General features: G+C 38.6%; 1 protein-coding gene across 1 annotated transcript; it reads right to left on the bottom strand.

Moving 5' to 3' along the window:
* Nucleotides 1-3,963: 3,963 nt before the first annotated feature.
* Nucleotides 3,964-6,737, bottom strand: LOC132007753 (SIN3-HDAC complex-associated factor). Its single transcript, XM_059386070.1, has one exon. It carries the CDS (start codon nucleotides 6,547-6,549, stop codon nucleotides 5,884-5,886), a length of 666 nt encoding a protein of 221 aa, XP_059242053.1. The 5' UTR covers nucleotides 6,550-6,737; the 3' UTR covers nucleotides 3,964-5,883.
* Nucleotides 6,738-16,459: the final 9,722 nt, after the last annotated feature.

The raw sequence follows: 16,459 nt of genomic DNA, 5'->3' as shown, positions 1-16,459 counted from the left end.
TCAAACCCATGACCTTGAGATCAGGACCTGACCCGAAATTGAGTCGGACACTTAACCAACTGAGTCACCCAGGTGTTTCTCCCCACACCTTTCTGGTTAGTTTATTCCTAGGTATTTTATTCTTTTTGGTATAACTGTCAATGTGTTTTTTATTTTTTAAATTTCTCTTTCTACTACTTTGTTGAGTATATAGAAACATTACCTATTTCTGGGTATTAATTTTGTATCCCGCTACTTTACTGAAATTGTTCATTACATCTAGTACTTTTTGGGGGGAGTCTTTAGTATTTTCTATGTATAAGTATTATGTATAAGTAATATGTATAAGTATCTGCAAATACTGACAGCTTAACTTAACCAATATGGATCCCTCATTTCTTTTTCTTATCTGATTGATGTAGCTAAGACTTCCAGTATAGTGTTGAATAAAAGTGGTGTGAATGGACATCCTTGTCTTGTGCCTGACCTTAGAGGGAAAGCTCTCAGTTTTTCCCCATTGAGTCTGATGTTAGCTGAGGGTTTTCCAGTATGGCCTTTACCATGTTGAGCTGTGTTCCCTCTAACCCCACTTTGTTCAGACTTTTGTCTGAGTTGCTGTTGAATCTTGTCATAGGCTTTTTCTGCATCTTTTGAGAAAACCATATGATTTTTATCCTTCATTTTGTTGATGTGGTGTATTACACTGATTGCTTCTGATCAACTTTCAGTTGAGGCAAAGCTATCCCAGCAAAATAAACCATGTAACAGAATACCTATTTCTGTCCACCCCTCTCTTCCTTGGCCTGGTTCTCTGAGAAGACATAATGAAGCTCTGGGGCATTGAGGATGCTGAGGTGGACAAGGTGGAGGGGCTTACTAAGGGCAATTGGCTTATGATATTTCTGTGTTCTGTGCCAGGACCAGATATGGACATAAGGCAAAACCTTTTGACATCTTCTTTATAGCCATTTTTAATAGTATTGTTCTGGAAGGAGATGTTATAAATCCCTGGATGTTCTTTCTCATTCCAACCCATAGTTCGTGGTTGTTTCTTTCAGCTTTAGACTGTCTTTTTCTCATCCTTAATTTCCATTGCTACTTTAAAAGTTAGTTTTTCATATTGCTTTACTCCAATGATATTTTTAGATGTTTTACTGCAAAAATGTGTTTACTGCAAAAAAAAAAAAAAGAAAAGAAGAAAATAATGGAAATCACATATCATCCCACCACTCAGAGGAATATTTGGGGCTGTTTTCCAATTATTTTTAAATTTTATGTATATGCATTAATCAATTACATATGAATATTCAGTAGCTTTTGATGTGTAACAAACTATCCCAAATGTTGTGACTTAAAACCACCACCATGCATTTAGATGATGTATTAGTCAGCTCTGGCTGCTGTAATAAAATACCATAGACTTGGTGGCTTAAATAACAGAAATTTATTTTCTCACAATTCTGGAGGCTCTAAGTCTGAGACAAGGTATTAGCATGGGTGGTTGCTGGCGAGAGCTCTTTTCTTGGCATACAGATGGCTACCTTCTTTCTCTTTACTCTCGGCCTTTTCTTGATGTCTGTGTGTGTATGTGCGCACACATACATATACACACACACAGAGAAGACTACAGGAGTGATCTGTTTGGTGTCTCTTTTTATAAGCTCTCTGATGTCTTTCTGTTGAATTAGAGCCACACCCTTATAACCTCATTTGACTTTAATCACTTTGGTAAAGGCCCAAGTACAGTCATATTGGGTCTCAGATGGTCAACATAGGAATGGGGGGGGGTTCCACAAAGATTTGGTCCATCACAGATCATGATTTTGCAGATTGGGTATTTGATTTGAGTTCAATTGTACAGTTCTTCTGGTCTGAGCCTGGCCTGGCTGATTTTATGTTTCTGTGGTCAGTTGGTGGTGACTAGGGCTGGCTTGTGTATGATGGCTTCATATGGGAAGGCTAGGATGACATTAGTCTGACCCTATGTTGTGTCTCATCTAGCATGCTAGCTTAGGCTTACTCACATGATTTTCGGAGTGCTTTAAGAGCAGCAAGTCCCAGTACACAAGAACTTTTCAAAGTCCTTGCTTGAATCATATTTGCTTCTGTTCTGTTGGTCAAAGTAAAGCTGCTGAAAGTGTAGGAGGGCACTGACAGTGGACTGGGATACAGGAAGGTATGAACTACAGGCAGTTTACCATATATATGCAATACACGTATATTGTTCTTCCAAAAACCAGGACAAACTTTGTATAGTTTTGTAACTTTTTTTACTTAATAAAATACCCCTCTTTCTATGTCTTTAACATTCTTTGGTAAGCACATATTACTGCATTGAAGTACAAGAACATGGTCTTAAAGAGGAGTATTAAAACAAAAGTTCAAAAAGTGTTTTTCCTTCATTAGATGCCCTGACTTCAAAAATGAGTATTTGGAAGGAAACAAAAGTCTTTGGGTCTATATATGTTCTGTAATATTTCTTAAGGACCAATCTCAATCAATTCCTGTAATCACAGCTATCACTAAGAGGATGCTTGTGATTGAGTGAGGTACAGGGTCCATGGACACTCTTTTTACTTTAAGTGGCCCCCCTTTTTTTCTAGTAAAGAGAATAGCAAACATGTTGGTGCATTGCAGACTATAATATGAAGTGACTGTTCATAAGCACCAAGAGGAAGAGAATGTGAGATGAAACAGACGCCATTGAAGTCATCTTAACTTTTCTACATTTCTCACACCTACATTTGATCTGTCAGCAACTTCTGTTGGATATACCTTCAAAATAAATCCTGAATCTGAACACTTCTACTTCTACTGCCACTGTCCTGGTCCAAGGCATCATACTCTCTTGCCTAGACTATTAGTCTGTTAAATGGTCTGATCTCGCCGCTTACATGCTTGTCTCCTTAGAGTCAGTTTTCAAAACAGTAGCCAATTTTAGCCTTTTAAAATGTTGAGTTAGGTCATGTCATTGCTCTGCTTAAGACGCTCCAATAGCTTTCTGTTTGATTCTGTAGAGATTTTGGCAGAGTAGGAAAGATTGTATGGGGGCGCCTGGGTGGCTCAGTTAATCGTTGTCTGACTCTTGATTTTGGCTCAGGTTATGATCTCAGCATTGTGAGATCAAACCCTATGTCAGGTTCTGTGCTGAATGCGGAGGCTGCTTGATATTTTCTTTCACCCTCTGTTCCTCCCCTGCCACCCGAGCTCTCTCAAAATAAATAAGTAAATAAATAACAAAATTGTAGATGAGATTGTACGAAGTACTTAACTGCATAGAATTTAATGGAGAGACTATAAGAATTTATGAAATTAAGGAAAACAAAGAGCACTGAAAGGAGCAGGGGCCAGCAAGAGCTGGAAACCTTCCCTTGCCCAGGTCTGAACAAGTTAAAGGGAAGTGACATTTTCACCAGGACACCTTGAGAGCTACAGCCATGGAATGAGGATGCACAAAGGGAGCTGCAGCCACACATGACCACAGCAGAGGTTCTTATTTTTTCCATTCCTGCCAGTGTATCCTTCCAGCTGGCCAAATGAAAATGAAGGCCACGGGGCAAAGGATCCAGAGTGGTGCATTCTGTAGATTCCACCTCCCAAGGCAGAAAGGAGAAGGGTGATAAGGGGATCTGCAGGGGCAAATAGGGTAGGCCCTCTCCATAAAGGCTACAGCCCTTTTATACCTACAAAGCCTTATACACACGTCTTTAACTGTCCACTCTCCTTTTAGTCTGTGCCTTATATTTCTGCTAGCTTCCCCCCCGCCGCCACCCCTGCCCCACCAAACCATTCTTATAGTTCCTGTAGCACACACCAGGCACATTCCTTCTTCATGGCCTTCACATAGGCTTTCCTCTACATTCACTGCTTTTGCCTCAAGTATGTCCCTGGGGCTTATGCACTCACCTGCTTGAGGGCTCTGTTTAAAGGCAGCCTTTCCCCCCGACTATCTTCTCTTTTTTTTTTTTTTTTTTTTTTTTTTTTTTTTTTCTAGTAAGACTAGATTTATTCAATACCCTAAGTAAAAGTTTTGATTATAAGTATCCAACAGTATAAAAAGTACAAAACAGATTTGTAGATTTCTAATATATTAATACAAAGTGCATGACTACATACAGTACATCCTACAGGCAAAGAGGTGGAAGGGGAAAAAGAAGACTGTGGTTGAGGTCTAGTAATAAATAAATAAATACAGAAGTAGAGATGATCCATATTATAGTATATTCTACCACCAACACTGTAGCCAAAATGTACAAAAAAAAAAAAAACCATTTCAAAATAACAGGAGGAAGATGATAATGGCTGGGACTCTTGTAATACACCTCAAAGGCTGTGGGAGAGCCAACCCAACTCACTGTGTAGTCTGTGCATATGGTGGCTTATAGTTTTTGCCATAAGGAAGAAATATAAAATTTTAAGTTTAGATTAAGAACTATAAAACTATAGGGTGCCCATGAAAAGTGGCTCACTCCTTACTGTTATTTATACTATCCAATTTTAAAAATCCAGTTTTAAAAATAAGCACTGAGTTATGTTACTATAAGGCAGGCAAATGATCCTCCCTTATGATGAAAAGTCTGAACTGGTGGTATGTTCTTCCTGAACATTTAGAAAAGAGGCAATGAGAGTACTTTGGTTTGGGTTCAAATAAAAGGCTTTCAAAAGAAGACTTTAGAACTGAAGAGCTCCATGTTCAGGATTTATCATTGAGTATCTCAAGGTTCACAATGCCTGACTACAAGAAGCCAAACCTAAACCAACCCACTCAGCATTAACACACACCTCTTTTCTTTTAGTAGAATTTTACTTTAATATAGTGAAAAGAAACCCAAAACCCTAATAGATTAAAACAAGTCAAACAACCACTCTACACAGATAAAACCTTCACAAAGGTCAACTGAAGTAATCCAGAGCTAAAACTGAATTGTGCAGATTTTCAATGAAGTCACCAGTCATGTAACACAAACAAAAGTCAATTATTTACACACTAGGCAAGCCCTCTAAGAAATGTGCCCCAAGAAGCATTAACCTTTGTTTATTTGTGTGTGCCATCCTGAAGACTTGCACATTTTTTCAGATAATTTAACCTTTTTAATAGAATGTGATCTCTACCATGTGGTAATGCTTTGGTACTATTCCTTTAGGATTGCTCATCCTAAAACTTGACATTTCCCCAGAGGAGCTTTGATTCTGTTTTAGAAGTTTCAGTATAGATTAAAATCTTTATCAAATATCAATATGGAGGGAGGTGACAGAGGATGCAACATATACAGTCAAATTACCTCTCTGTATATTTAGAAATTACTCCTTCAAGGTATTTGCACCAGAGAGCTCAGTCTGTCCTGCTTCATATTCAGTAGTACAGGTTTGAATCATCAGAACCTTGGCAAGACCTTATTATTGCAAAATTATTAACAACTACCTCTAGGGGCAAGTCCATGTTACTGAGTTATGACAAATTTATTATCATGTAGGAAACAAGTATAGCCAGCCATCTTAAAAAATGCCCCAACCACTGCTTCTCAATATAGAAAGACTAAAACTACATACGTTTATCATACAACAAATCCCATCTCTGTCCCCTGAAATTCCCCTAGTTTCATTCATTAGAAGGGGATTAAGAAAAAAAAAAAAAGACTTAAAGAGCACTTTACAGCAGCATTCAGCTTTCCTATGAGATACTCAGCATCTTAAATATTATGTACACTTTTTTTTTCTTTTAGTAAGCTAGACACTGGCTTCAGAGTTTGTGGAACTGGAGAAGTAACAACCCATTCAAAACTACTCTAGAAATTGTCTTTTGGCAGAATAGCAGGTATCCAAGTTAAAAATAGGAGGGTTTTGTTGCTTTGTTTTCTTTGCAAAATTTAAATCACTTTTGTTCCCCTTCTACCTAATCCTCAGTCACCACTCCTGAGTGGAGATGGGCAGAGGCTCTGGCCCCTGCTCCTCCGGCTTCTCAGCAGCTGTTTTCTTATTGCTGCAGCAAGGCTTGAATAGGTGCGTGTCGATGAGGACTTCCCCAAAACGGCCTTTATAGATAATCCCACAACATATTTTCTGTCTTTTCCAGTATGTGAGATCTAAAAAGGAAAAAACTGGCGTTCTATTAGAGCCAGAGGCCATCTCTGTATCTGAGCCATCATCTGACTGGTTACTATAGCAAGGAGACTGAGCTGGGGAGGCACTTGAGGTGGTACTGTGAGCATCAGAATTGTGACGTTTAAATTCCTTCTGTAGTTTACTGATCTGGTTGCTTTTTATCCTGTTTCCAGATAGAGTTTTCACTTTCTTTGGTTTCAATGTAGTCTTCAGACTGGGTCCTGCCCTTGCATCTACCACATGATTCCAGTTTTTTTTTGATCCTGCTGGCAATTTCTTCCATCTTTTCACAAGCAGGACACAGGCATTACAGATGTCTCCTGAACGAGTCTCATGCAACCCAAAACAGCTCTGGAAGTCCTTTTCATAGCGTTTACTGTCAGTGAATCGAGAACTGGAGGACTTCGCTCTGCAAATACAGCAGCCCTCTATACTTCGGTACATCTTTGGCTTGTGAAAACCAAACATCTTTTCTTCTGGGCAATAGTCTTCCAAAGGCAGCCGTTCCACGCGCAATAACGTTCCCGAGGTGCGGAGTGCACACCAAGGCAACCCCCCCTTCCGATCGCTCCCTCCTCCTCAACTGCCTTGTCTAGAAAGATTGTCTCCTGCAGTTCTGCAGTTGCTACCGCTGGCCGGGAAGGTGTAGATTCCGCTTTCCCCCCGACTATCTTCTCTTAAAAAGAAAAATTATTTTTAGGGAGAGAGAGTGTGTGCATGTGAGTGTGTTCTTGAGTGCAAGGAGGGGAAGGAATGGGGGGGCATGGAGAGAGAGAGGAATTCAAGCATACTCCCTCCTGAGCATGGAACCTGATGCAGAGCTTGAGCCCACGATTCCAAGACCATGACCTGACCTGAAATCAAGAGTCAGGTGCGCAACCAACTGAGCCATCCAGTGCCCCCTCCCTGCCCATTTTGCTTGTGGCCCTTTAAGAACAGATTCTTGTGCCCAACCTCTACACCATTAGGAGTACAGGAAAGCTCTCCTCAAGGAACCCCCTGTTGACAATGATCTCCATGGGGGGGGGGGGGAAGCTGTATTTTAGTTCTAATCTTGTTTAATAGTAAAATTTGCCACTATTGGTCATGATCTCCTTCTTGCCACACTTTCTTTTCTTGGGTTCTAAGACAGTGCACTCCTCCTTACTTCTCTAACTACTGCGTTTGGTTCCTTTGACTGGTTCTTCCCTTGTTCCCAGGACATCGAAGTGTTAGAATGCCCCAAAGCATTGTCCTTGGATCTCTTTTCTTTTCTATGTTTAATTTTTAGATGATTGTGTGAAATTTCATGACTGATCACTACTGCATTTGTATCTCTAGTCTGTATTTCTCCCTTGAACTCCAGATTGGTATCCACATTACTTACATGTCTAAACTTAGTATGGCCTGAACTGAGCTCCTGATATTTGTCCTAGTAAATAACAACTGCCGTAGTTTCCTCATCATGCTTAATGGCAATGCCTTTTTTCTAATTGCTCAGGCCAAAACTTTTCTGACTACTCTCTTTTGCTCATATTCCTATCTAATGGGTCAAGAAAGAAATTCTGTCAGTTCTTCTGCTTTTGGAATATTAAAAGTGGTATACTGAAAGACGCTGTTCATATATTGTACCTTTTCTATAATTCCTATAAAGAATAACATGAACAAAGGTTCTAAGTTTATTTTATTGCTTTTGACACTGGCTAATTGCATTTCATACATTTATTCATTCATTTATTCACCCAACAAATATGTGTTGAAGAAACAGTTTTAATTGTCAGCAGTAGACTTGAGGCCATGACACTTAACTGCCAGAGTGGAGGACAGAAAGCCAAATAACCAAGGACAGACTCTGGTGGACAGTAGAAGATCAACTAACAGAGACTGGTATAAAATACAACTAGAGGAACATGCATATTATCAAATAGTATTAAAGATCTCATTATCCTGAAACTTGTCCACCGTGAGTATTACAACTGATTCTTTTATTTATTCCTTGTTATAGTTAATTGCATTGTTATTTTTAATTTCAGTAGAGGATCAGTTTGAGAGATGAAAATTGGAAAAAAAAATTTTCCTCAATTGTGGATAGTTTGGCATTCTTCACCCTCAATCTTGGTAATCTAAGATTTAGCCCTGAGCTCTAAAGTTTTAAACTGATTAGATGCAAAACAGTGCATGTAGTCTTATAAATATTGCGGCAACTATGAATGATCAAAGAATAAACAGTGCTGCTATTCTTGGGGCCATAAAATAAACATTTTCAAAAGCTATGAATAAACATGAGAAGGAGACAGTGAAGCTCTGGTGACATGTAAAAGAAAGTACTGATATTGCTCATGTTGTAGTGAAAAGGCAAGATCCTCCAGCCACCAGTAGCCCTGTCTCAGTAACAGCCTCAAATCTTCATGATCTACCACTTCTGAGTCTGTTTTTAGCATGTGGAAGGAATTTATTACAGTAAGAAATGAAAGTTTGCAAAGAGAACACAGATCTAATTGTGTCTTCTCATGGGGCATATGATTTCATTGAGATGACCATTACATCCCAAAGAATGCAAGTTGTGTTTTCTGTTTCTTCTAACAGTGCAGGACTGAACTAGACTGTCAACCCCAAAATTGTCCTGGGTGAATATATTAGGTTTTAAACAAAGTCTTTTCTTAAAATCATTTAAACAACTTTGCATTTGCTATGAGAGGGGTGTGAGTTGGCTGAAAACATCCTTTTTGCCAGATGTGAAACCTAAACTTGGCAGTGACTCAGGAAAGGCCTGGCTGCCATTGTGACCATTACTCCCTTAGCTCGGTTTCAAGGGTGAATTCACAGGTGGGGACAGATTTGGTGTAGTCGAAAGTCACTTGAACCAGATGGTTACAAACAGGCCAAGTGTCCTATGCCCATTCAGCTCTTCATTTGGGTCTGGAATAGAAAGCTTGCTGGCTCAGTGCTAATAAAACATTTTTAATGAAAGGGAGGTCAAACACTCAGCCATGCCACCTGGCACCATTAAAAGAATCAGCTTGAGCTGACCATGTTCAAATAAATACCTTGAGTGTAAAATGAACACAACTAAAGGAGAAAGAAAAAATCCATGCCATCAAAGAGGTAGTTAAAATAACCTCAGTAGAGGTTGAAAATATTTTCCCTTTGGGATTTTAAATGCCAAAAGCATGACTTCTCTTTACATTTCTTTGTAGCATGCCAGACAGGACAGAAGTAGATAAGCCCTTGGTAAATGAATGAAAAAACCCAAGGGTGAATGGGGAAAACCAGTGTTTTGGGGTGTGCAAATCCTTCAAGACCTGGTGGCAGTCACTGTTCTGGATCAAGTTGGAGTTTTAAATGGTAGCGAAAATGCAACACCAAATGATGACTGAGATTTTGTTTGGATAACTTCTAGGGTATTAGATCACCATTATTTCCCAAAGGCTATGTAAAAAAAGAGAAAAAAAAGGCAAACAGACAAAAAACAAAGGCTGTATATGTAGTTGCCCAGATATCAAGTTGAAATCATCTGTGACTCCCTGCTTGTCTTTTTAAACAAGTTCATAAAACATCAACTGGAATGCTTCCTTCCAGAGCAGAAGGAAATATGTATAATGTCTAATTATGGGTAAGCAGAGCTAGTATTTATATGATGTTAGATGTTTTTTGTGACTCCAGTTTGAGAGTAGGGAAGGAATCCAGGAAGCTAGATTCACTGGGATATTTGGAGGCCAAATAAATGGGGTCAGCCCAGGGAATATGAATTCATACAAAAGAATGCCCTCATTTCCAGATTGGAGATGGAATTCTGATTAAGGACAGGACAATTTCTAGTAAAATTTGGGGAAACTTTATCTTTAGTTTGTCTCCAGAAGTGTCCTCTTTATTTTCAGACTCTTCAGTAACTCAGTACATAATCTTCTCCCTCACAGTGATGGGTATTTCAGGTAGAACTATTTTCTGTTTAATTTTAATTCCATGTGTTACATTTTACATAGGCTATTTCTATTTTAGGGCTTTTGGTTCATCCCTAGACAATGAAAAGCTTTATTTTTGGTTTAAAAAAAAGATAACTAGATTTCTAGGGTCCATTAAAAAAAGCTCACTTTGAAGCTCAGCGCAACTTTGCTGAATTGGTAGGGATTGGAAGGAGAGTAAATGTCTGGTTGGCTTGGAGTTACTGAGAGGGAACTACATGGAATCATTGGGAACCTTCTGTATAGCTCATATTCTACATTCTTCTTTCTCTAGTCCCCATTTTCTCATTCTCTTTTCCCTTGCAGTAGACCATATTTAGCACAGAAAGTTGGTGTCAAGTGCATCTAATCTTTTTCTGTGTGAAATTGAGGAGGTGAAGGGTTATTTTCATACAGAAATAGTGTGTGGAGAAAGGAAAATAAAAGAAAAAGAATGACTAAAATTTAAAGCAGGGAAGGAATAAAGAAGGAAGATTTCCAGAAACTCTCCAAATACTTGATTGCAAATTTGGAATCATAGTTATGCAGTAGTTGGCTTTACCTGTTAGAGTAGGGAATAAAATGCATGGAAGAAAGTTTGTGTCTCTTAAGTCTCAAGAAGAAGAATGAGTGCTATCATTTTCACATTTATTATGATAGCTATTTCTGGTAATTCCAAAGCTATTAAATGCTATGAAACATAAACTAGTTCTAATACACTCAAGGAGCAGCCAGTTTACACAACAGCTGGGAAAGAAAAATCAAAGCCACTCCATTGGACCAGCTGAATCTGTGAGAATCATTTCATAGCCTTCCAGCTGACGCAGCATGTAGATCAAACTGGCAGCTGTATTTTAGGGAAAATATGTCACAACAGACAAATGTAAGAAAAGGACAGATCCACAAAAAGGATCTTCTGCATATGAATCACACTAGTAGGAAAACTGCAGAATGAGTAAGTAAAAAGTTAGACATCATCCCCTCAATATTTAGAAAGCCCCTCATACCCACTGCAACCACCATGAGATAAAGTAATTTTTTCAAAATCTTTCTCATGGAAACAGCAACCAGGAGCCAGAATCTCCTAAGCATATATACTATTGGTCTCTTTGTGTTATCCTTAGATATAAAATTCTCACAGAATTGTCAATAATAAAATCTACATAGCAGCCCAAAAGGTAAAAGGGGAAAAAAACCCCTCAGGTATATATTTTTTAAATTTAGCTATGATTTTACACCTTAGAAATGTGCTAAATATAAATTGTTGTCAGAATGATCCTCTCATGTTTGCCAAGTGGTGCAAACTGGATTGAGCTTATCATGTGGCAGACTTTATTATCTGTGAACCAGGTACCTCTGTTTATTTGAATTGATGAGGAATGGTCACAGAGTACTTAAATAGCTTTCCCAGGGTCACACAGAAAGTGGCAAAGATTCGAATCCACATCATTGGGATTTGAAAGGTTGGAGTCTGCCTCATTTTACTTGGCCTGGTGGTTGCCTAGTTTTACTTGAACCCTTTTATAATGGAGGTTGCTGGAGAATTCCCAGTTCCCTAAGGCAGTGGTCATTCTTGAACAATTCAGAATGTCATCCTGTCTTCTCCACTCCCTGTTCATGGCAAGATGTTTTGGAGTCACAGTGATCCAATGTAATCTGTCCTTTGGATGTCAGGCATCTGTATATTTGAAGGTGGCCACCAACCTGATTCCATTTCGAATCTTCCCCTTCCCTTACTAAATTCTCCAACTGTTTCTTGCATGATGCGTTTTGGGGTCCTTTTGACTTTCTGGGTATTGGGAATGCAACATATATCTTTGTCCTTCAGTTTCATTGACTCTAAAATTAGTACTATAATGTGTCCTACCACTCAGTTTTGTTGAGAAAACTTAATAGCAAGTTAGTTTGTGCAAAACTCTTAAAATCTGGCATATAGCAAGTGTTCTATAATGTCTATTAGTAGTAGTATTTCTGGTATCATGATTACCTTCAGGGCTATTGTGGTGATGAGAATGTGATCACATAGGTAAAGCCATTAGCACAGAGCATGGAACAATTTAATCACTCAGTAAATGTAAAGCTCCTCACTTTTTCTTATGTATTTAATGCATGGGTAAGCTGTAGGACTCCTTTTAATCCCTGTGAGAGTTTATTTTCCAATTTCTCACATTGGATTGTTTGCTGCTACAACAGACCGGTGAGAATTCCATCTCTGTGTTGGCAATAGATTTTTGTTATGTATATTCCTTTCTCAGATACCTATGACCTCTGACTTCAGTTTGAATGTCTTTCCATTCCACTGCATATCAACTGTAGAAAAAAAATCAATCTGCTGCAATGCCTTGATAAATGTGTCTTTCCATGGGGCCAGTGATAATGATTCTGGAATATCTGAAGAATGTTCTTGAAGACAGTGGTAGACATTCTCCACGCCCACCAGTAGGCCAGCACCAGGGCTTGGCAATGAATTTCTGTCACGGTACAGATGCTCTGGATTTTCATTAGGTTCCACAGCTGCGGCATTTTAAGGGATGCTTTCTCATGATAAACATAATGGTGTGAACCTTGATGCTGAACAGTAACCTATTTCAGTGAGGGTTTTCCTAAATACAATTTTCTAGGCTACTTTCTCTTGGCTTTCTCTTTTGTTTTGATTAACTGAATGATGCCTGAAACTATGTCATTCTCTCTCTCTCTCTCTCTCTCTCTCACACACACACACACACACACACACACACACCCCTAAATGGTGTGAGAAAAACAACAAAAAGTACCGGGTGTTTTCCTTGTCTACTGAGTAACTTCCATGAATCATGCGCATGGTAGGAAGGCAGGAAAAAACCAAGCACTTAACAAGTGACCTGGTAGTACTTGATGTAAGAAGGCCTACATCGTGGCTACAGTTAAGCATATAATTGCATTATAAATGGTCTTCATGCAAATGAGTCACAGAAACGATAGGCACTTTTCTATGCTGGGAGAAGGGAGAATTCTTTCATTCATTCTGAAAATAAAATAAAAATCATCATCTTTCTTTTACTACTGCTCTTTCTGTACATAAAGATCATGTAATTCAATCACCATTTCATAATCATATATCTATTTCTAAAGAGTGGGAAAAATGTATTTTAAAAGATTGAGCACACTGAGACATTTAACAGTTAACATAGTTAACATTTAACAATATTAATTAATATTGATTTTTGGCTCCCAGAGTATATATAGTTGCAAACCTTTAATTCCTTAACATGGCCCATTATTTTCATAACTCTATAACAATTATTCAATCCTCAGGCTCAATCTAATCTTTCAAAGTACAAGTATTTTCAACAACCACCATCAGTATTTTATGACTACAGATATTTTCACCCATGCTTTCTAAAGAATGATTTCCAAAGAACGATTAAATAAAAATGATAAATACAGTCTTACCCATGTGGGGAAACTATTTCATTCCTTGAAATTTGCTTGGAGGTTGGCACTCAGTTTTATTTTTAGTAAGTGCTTTAAAATTATTGCCTTTCATATACTGGACATATATAAAATCTAGTTCTTTTGAATTTATTTCATGGCCTTTTCCCTCCTTTACCTGTAGAGAGTTCATAATTTATTTACTTGTGCATTATAGATGCTTGCAGCCGTGGCCCATCTATACTCATGTCTCCTACCAACCCTAAATTATCTTCGAGACCTCAGTTGAAAGCAAAGAATGATTTGGTGGAGTTGTGTTCTGAGGGTAGCCAGGGTATGTCTTAATTGGGAATGCTAAGACACACAGACATGGTTGTGACTGCCATGAAGGAAAAAGTTTGCTCTACTCAACACATCCCTAGAGACAGGACACACAGGAATGCCATGATGGGCCACATAGGGGAAGCACCAGGGTCAGTCAGGAGGCAAACGGAGAATGAGGAAAACATGGTCAGGAGCTTTTATTGTGGTTTCTGTAGACAGGAATGGATGAGACAGGGTGAGCAGTCTGAGGATTGGGTAGTTTGAATAATCTCATTGGACTTTGGGGCATAGGGGCTATGTCTCATTGTCTGGGACCTGGCCCTGGGGTGGTTAGGACAGAGGCATAGTGCACAGAAGTAAGAGCCTGATTAAAGGGATGGTTGGGGGTATGGGCTCTGGATCGATTGGTGTGGATATGAAAATCATGTTTCCCAGGTAAACTGCTTGCTATCTCTAGGAATTAGCCAACTGTGGGAGGGCCAGTCCCTCTAGGTTCAGCCAGGCCCCAAGCTGTCAAAGCATGAGAATACAGAAAATACAAGTCATGGTGAGTAGAGGTTGGTGCCCATGGTGGGAGAAACACCTCACCTGTATGACTTATCTGTGAGCTCTGCGGAAGAAATGGTCTTATCTGTCATGACATGCGCAGCCAGAGCACAGAGCCTGCCTGGCCCATGAGAAGTGATTATTGATAATCTGGTATATTCCAAGGCCTAGGCTGCATTACTAGGAAATTGTGCTTGCCTCTTGAAGTTTACAAAAATATTTGAGATGAAAACAAAAGTCTAACATAGAACCCTATTTTGTTTATCTAACAATAACAATAATCCATAGCACTAAGATTCACTAATTCCCTATATATGCTTCCAAATAATTGACTGATATTAATTTCAAATGGCACATGGGGCTCAGCTCTTTGATGAGCCCTAACCTCCACCCGTTCCCTGCCTTACTTCCTAAATCTGTAAGCTTCTCCCTTTCAGCATCTGTGTATCTGTGCTCGCTACAGTAGTGCTTAGGAGATCAAACACATCTGTCAGTCAGTCCGACAGCAACCATTTTATTGAGCACCCAGGGAGTACATAACCCACAGAGTGCATCAGAGTAAACAACAAAAACCAAGCTAAATGACTATTACCAAAATGAATAAAAGCAACAGGCTCCTCTTTAAGGATGAGCAAATTCAAGTTGTTCTCATTTTTTAAAAGTATATTTTAGGAGCAATAAAATCAAAAGATTTTGTCAAGCACTATTTCTTAACTTTTTAGAAATTAGATTATCTTTAAAGGAAACTGCATTCAATTTAAGTTTATTTCATGTTATACAATCAAGTTATAGGTTTATAAAAGCTGATTCGTGTTCTGTAAAACTCTTTGAAATGTTTTTGTAAAAATTTTTCTTTTTCACTAAAGCAAAAAAAAAAAAGTAGAAATTAATGCCAACATTTGAACCTTGATAATTACTGAATATACCTCTTATGAGTTAAAGTCCAAGAAAATCTTACCTTTTGCAAGAAGGGGACTAAAGTTTGGGGGTTGCTTTGGGAATGGGTTGTTTTGGTTTTGGTTTCTAATTATAGTGCTTAAACTCAGCTAGCTGGAATAAAAGTATGTATTGTGTATCAAATTTACTGACAGAGTAATTATTTTAAGGATTCTGGGTCCCACATTTTTAATCTCCATTGTTTGAGATTAGTCTGTAAACCTTGAAACTAAATCAGGAGATCGGCATGCACAGCTCTACTCTGCCCTAACTCACAGTGTGGTTTGGGGCTGATTTTTGAACCTTTTGGTTTCTTTGAGTGGAAGTGATCTGGACTCAATTATCTCTAAAACTCCTTCCTGTTTTAAAATAGTGGTTAAAAGTAGAAACATTAACATAGGTAGAAGATGAGATATTGAGGGTATAAATGGACTGAAGGGTTCTCCTGAGATTAAATGTATCATGATTTAGGTAAGACTGGTTTCTGAACTACATGAAATTATCAATAAACCACCAAAAAAATTGCTTCTTACATGTAATGTATTGATCTCCTGGAATCAATGGATTCCAGGAATTCTCACCCATGAGTCAATATCAACTTGAAGTGAAATGATGCATCAGCATATTCTTTAACTCAGTGTGTTATTATTCATTGTTACACAAATGCTCGGGGAAACATGGTTATCATGTAAACATATACTAAGGACAGAAGGAAGCTGGTTTTACAAAGAGTACATTGAAACACTTAAGCAACTGTAGCCAGTTGTAAAAATGGGTTTGAGAATAGACCCTTCATACATGTTAGTGCATTGGGAAGAGGAATATTCCACTCATTTGAAGATGGTGAACCAGCATTTAATGTTGCTCTTCTATATTAAACCTTCGAGTGAGTCATCAAAGACTTTAAATGCTGTTTAGCCTTCCAGTATCTGGCCCCTGCTCCTCACCTAATTTCTTGCTACTCTGTCCCTTTACCTCTTCTGTCCCCATCAGTATGCTGAGCATGTGATCATGGGGGCCCTCTTTGAATCCCAGATTAGGTTACATCTCCCCATTATATTCTCCCTTGGCAGTATTCTGTATTTCATAGCAATCGTCCTGGTTTCAATGAAACGTTTAATGTCTGTCTTCCTCCTGGATTATAAGCCCAAGAAGGTGGTGGGTATTACGGAGGGCACGTATTGCATGGAGCACTGGGTGTGGTGCATAAACAAGGAATTCTGGAACACTGAAAAGAAATT

The sequence above is a fragment of the Mustela nigripes genome, chromosome X (assembly GCF_022355385.1).
Source record: "Mustela nigripes isolate SB6536 chromosome X, MUSNIG.SB6536, whole genome shotgun sequence".
NCBI classification, from domain to species: Eukaryota; Metazoa; Chordata; class Mammalia; order Carnivora; family Mustelidae; genus Mustela; species Mustela nigripes.
Note: the sequence above shows the minus strand (reverse complement) of the source record. Positions and strands in the feature narration are given on the sequence as shown.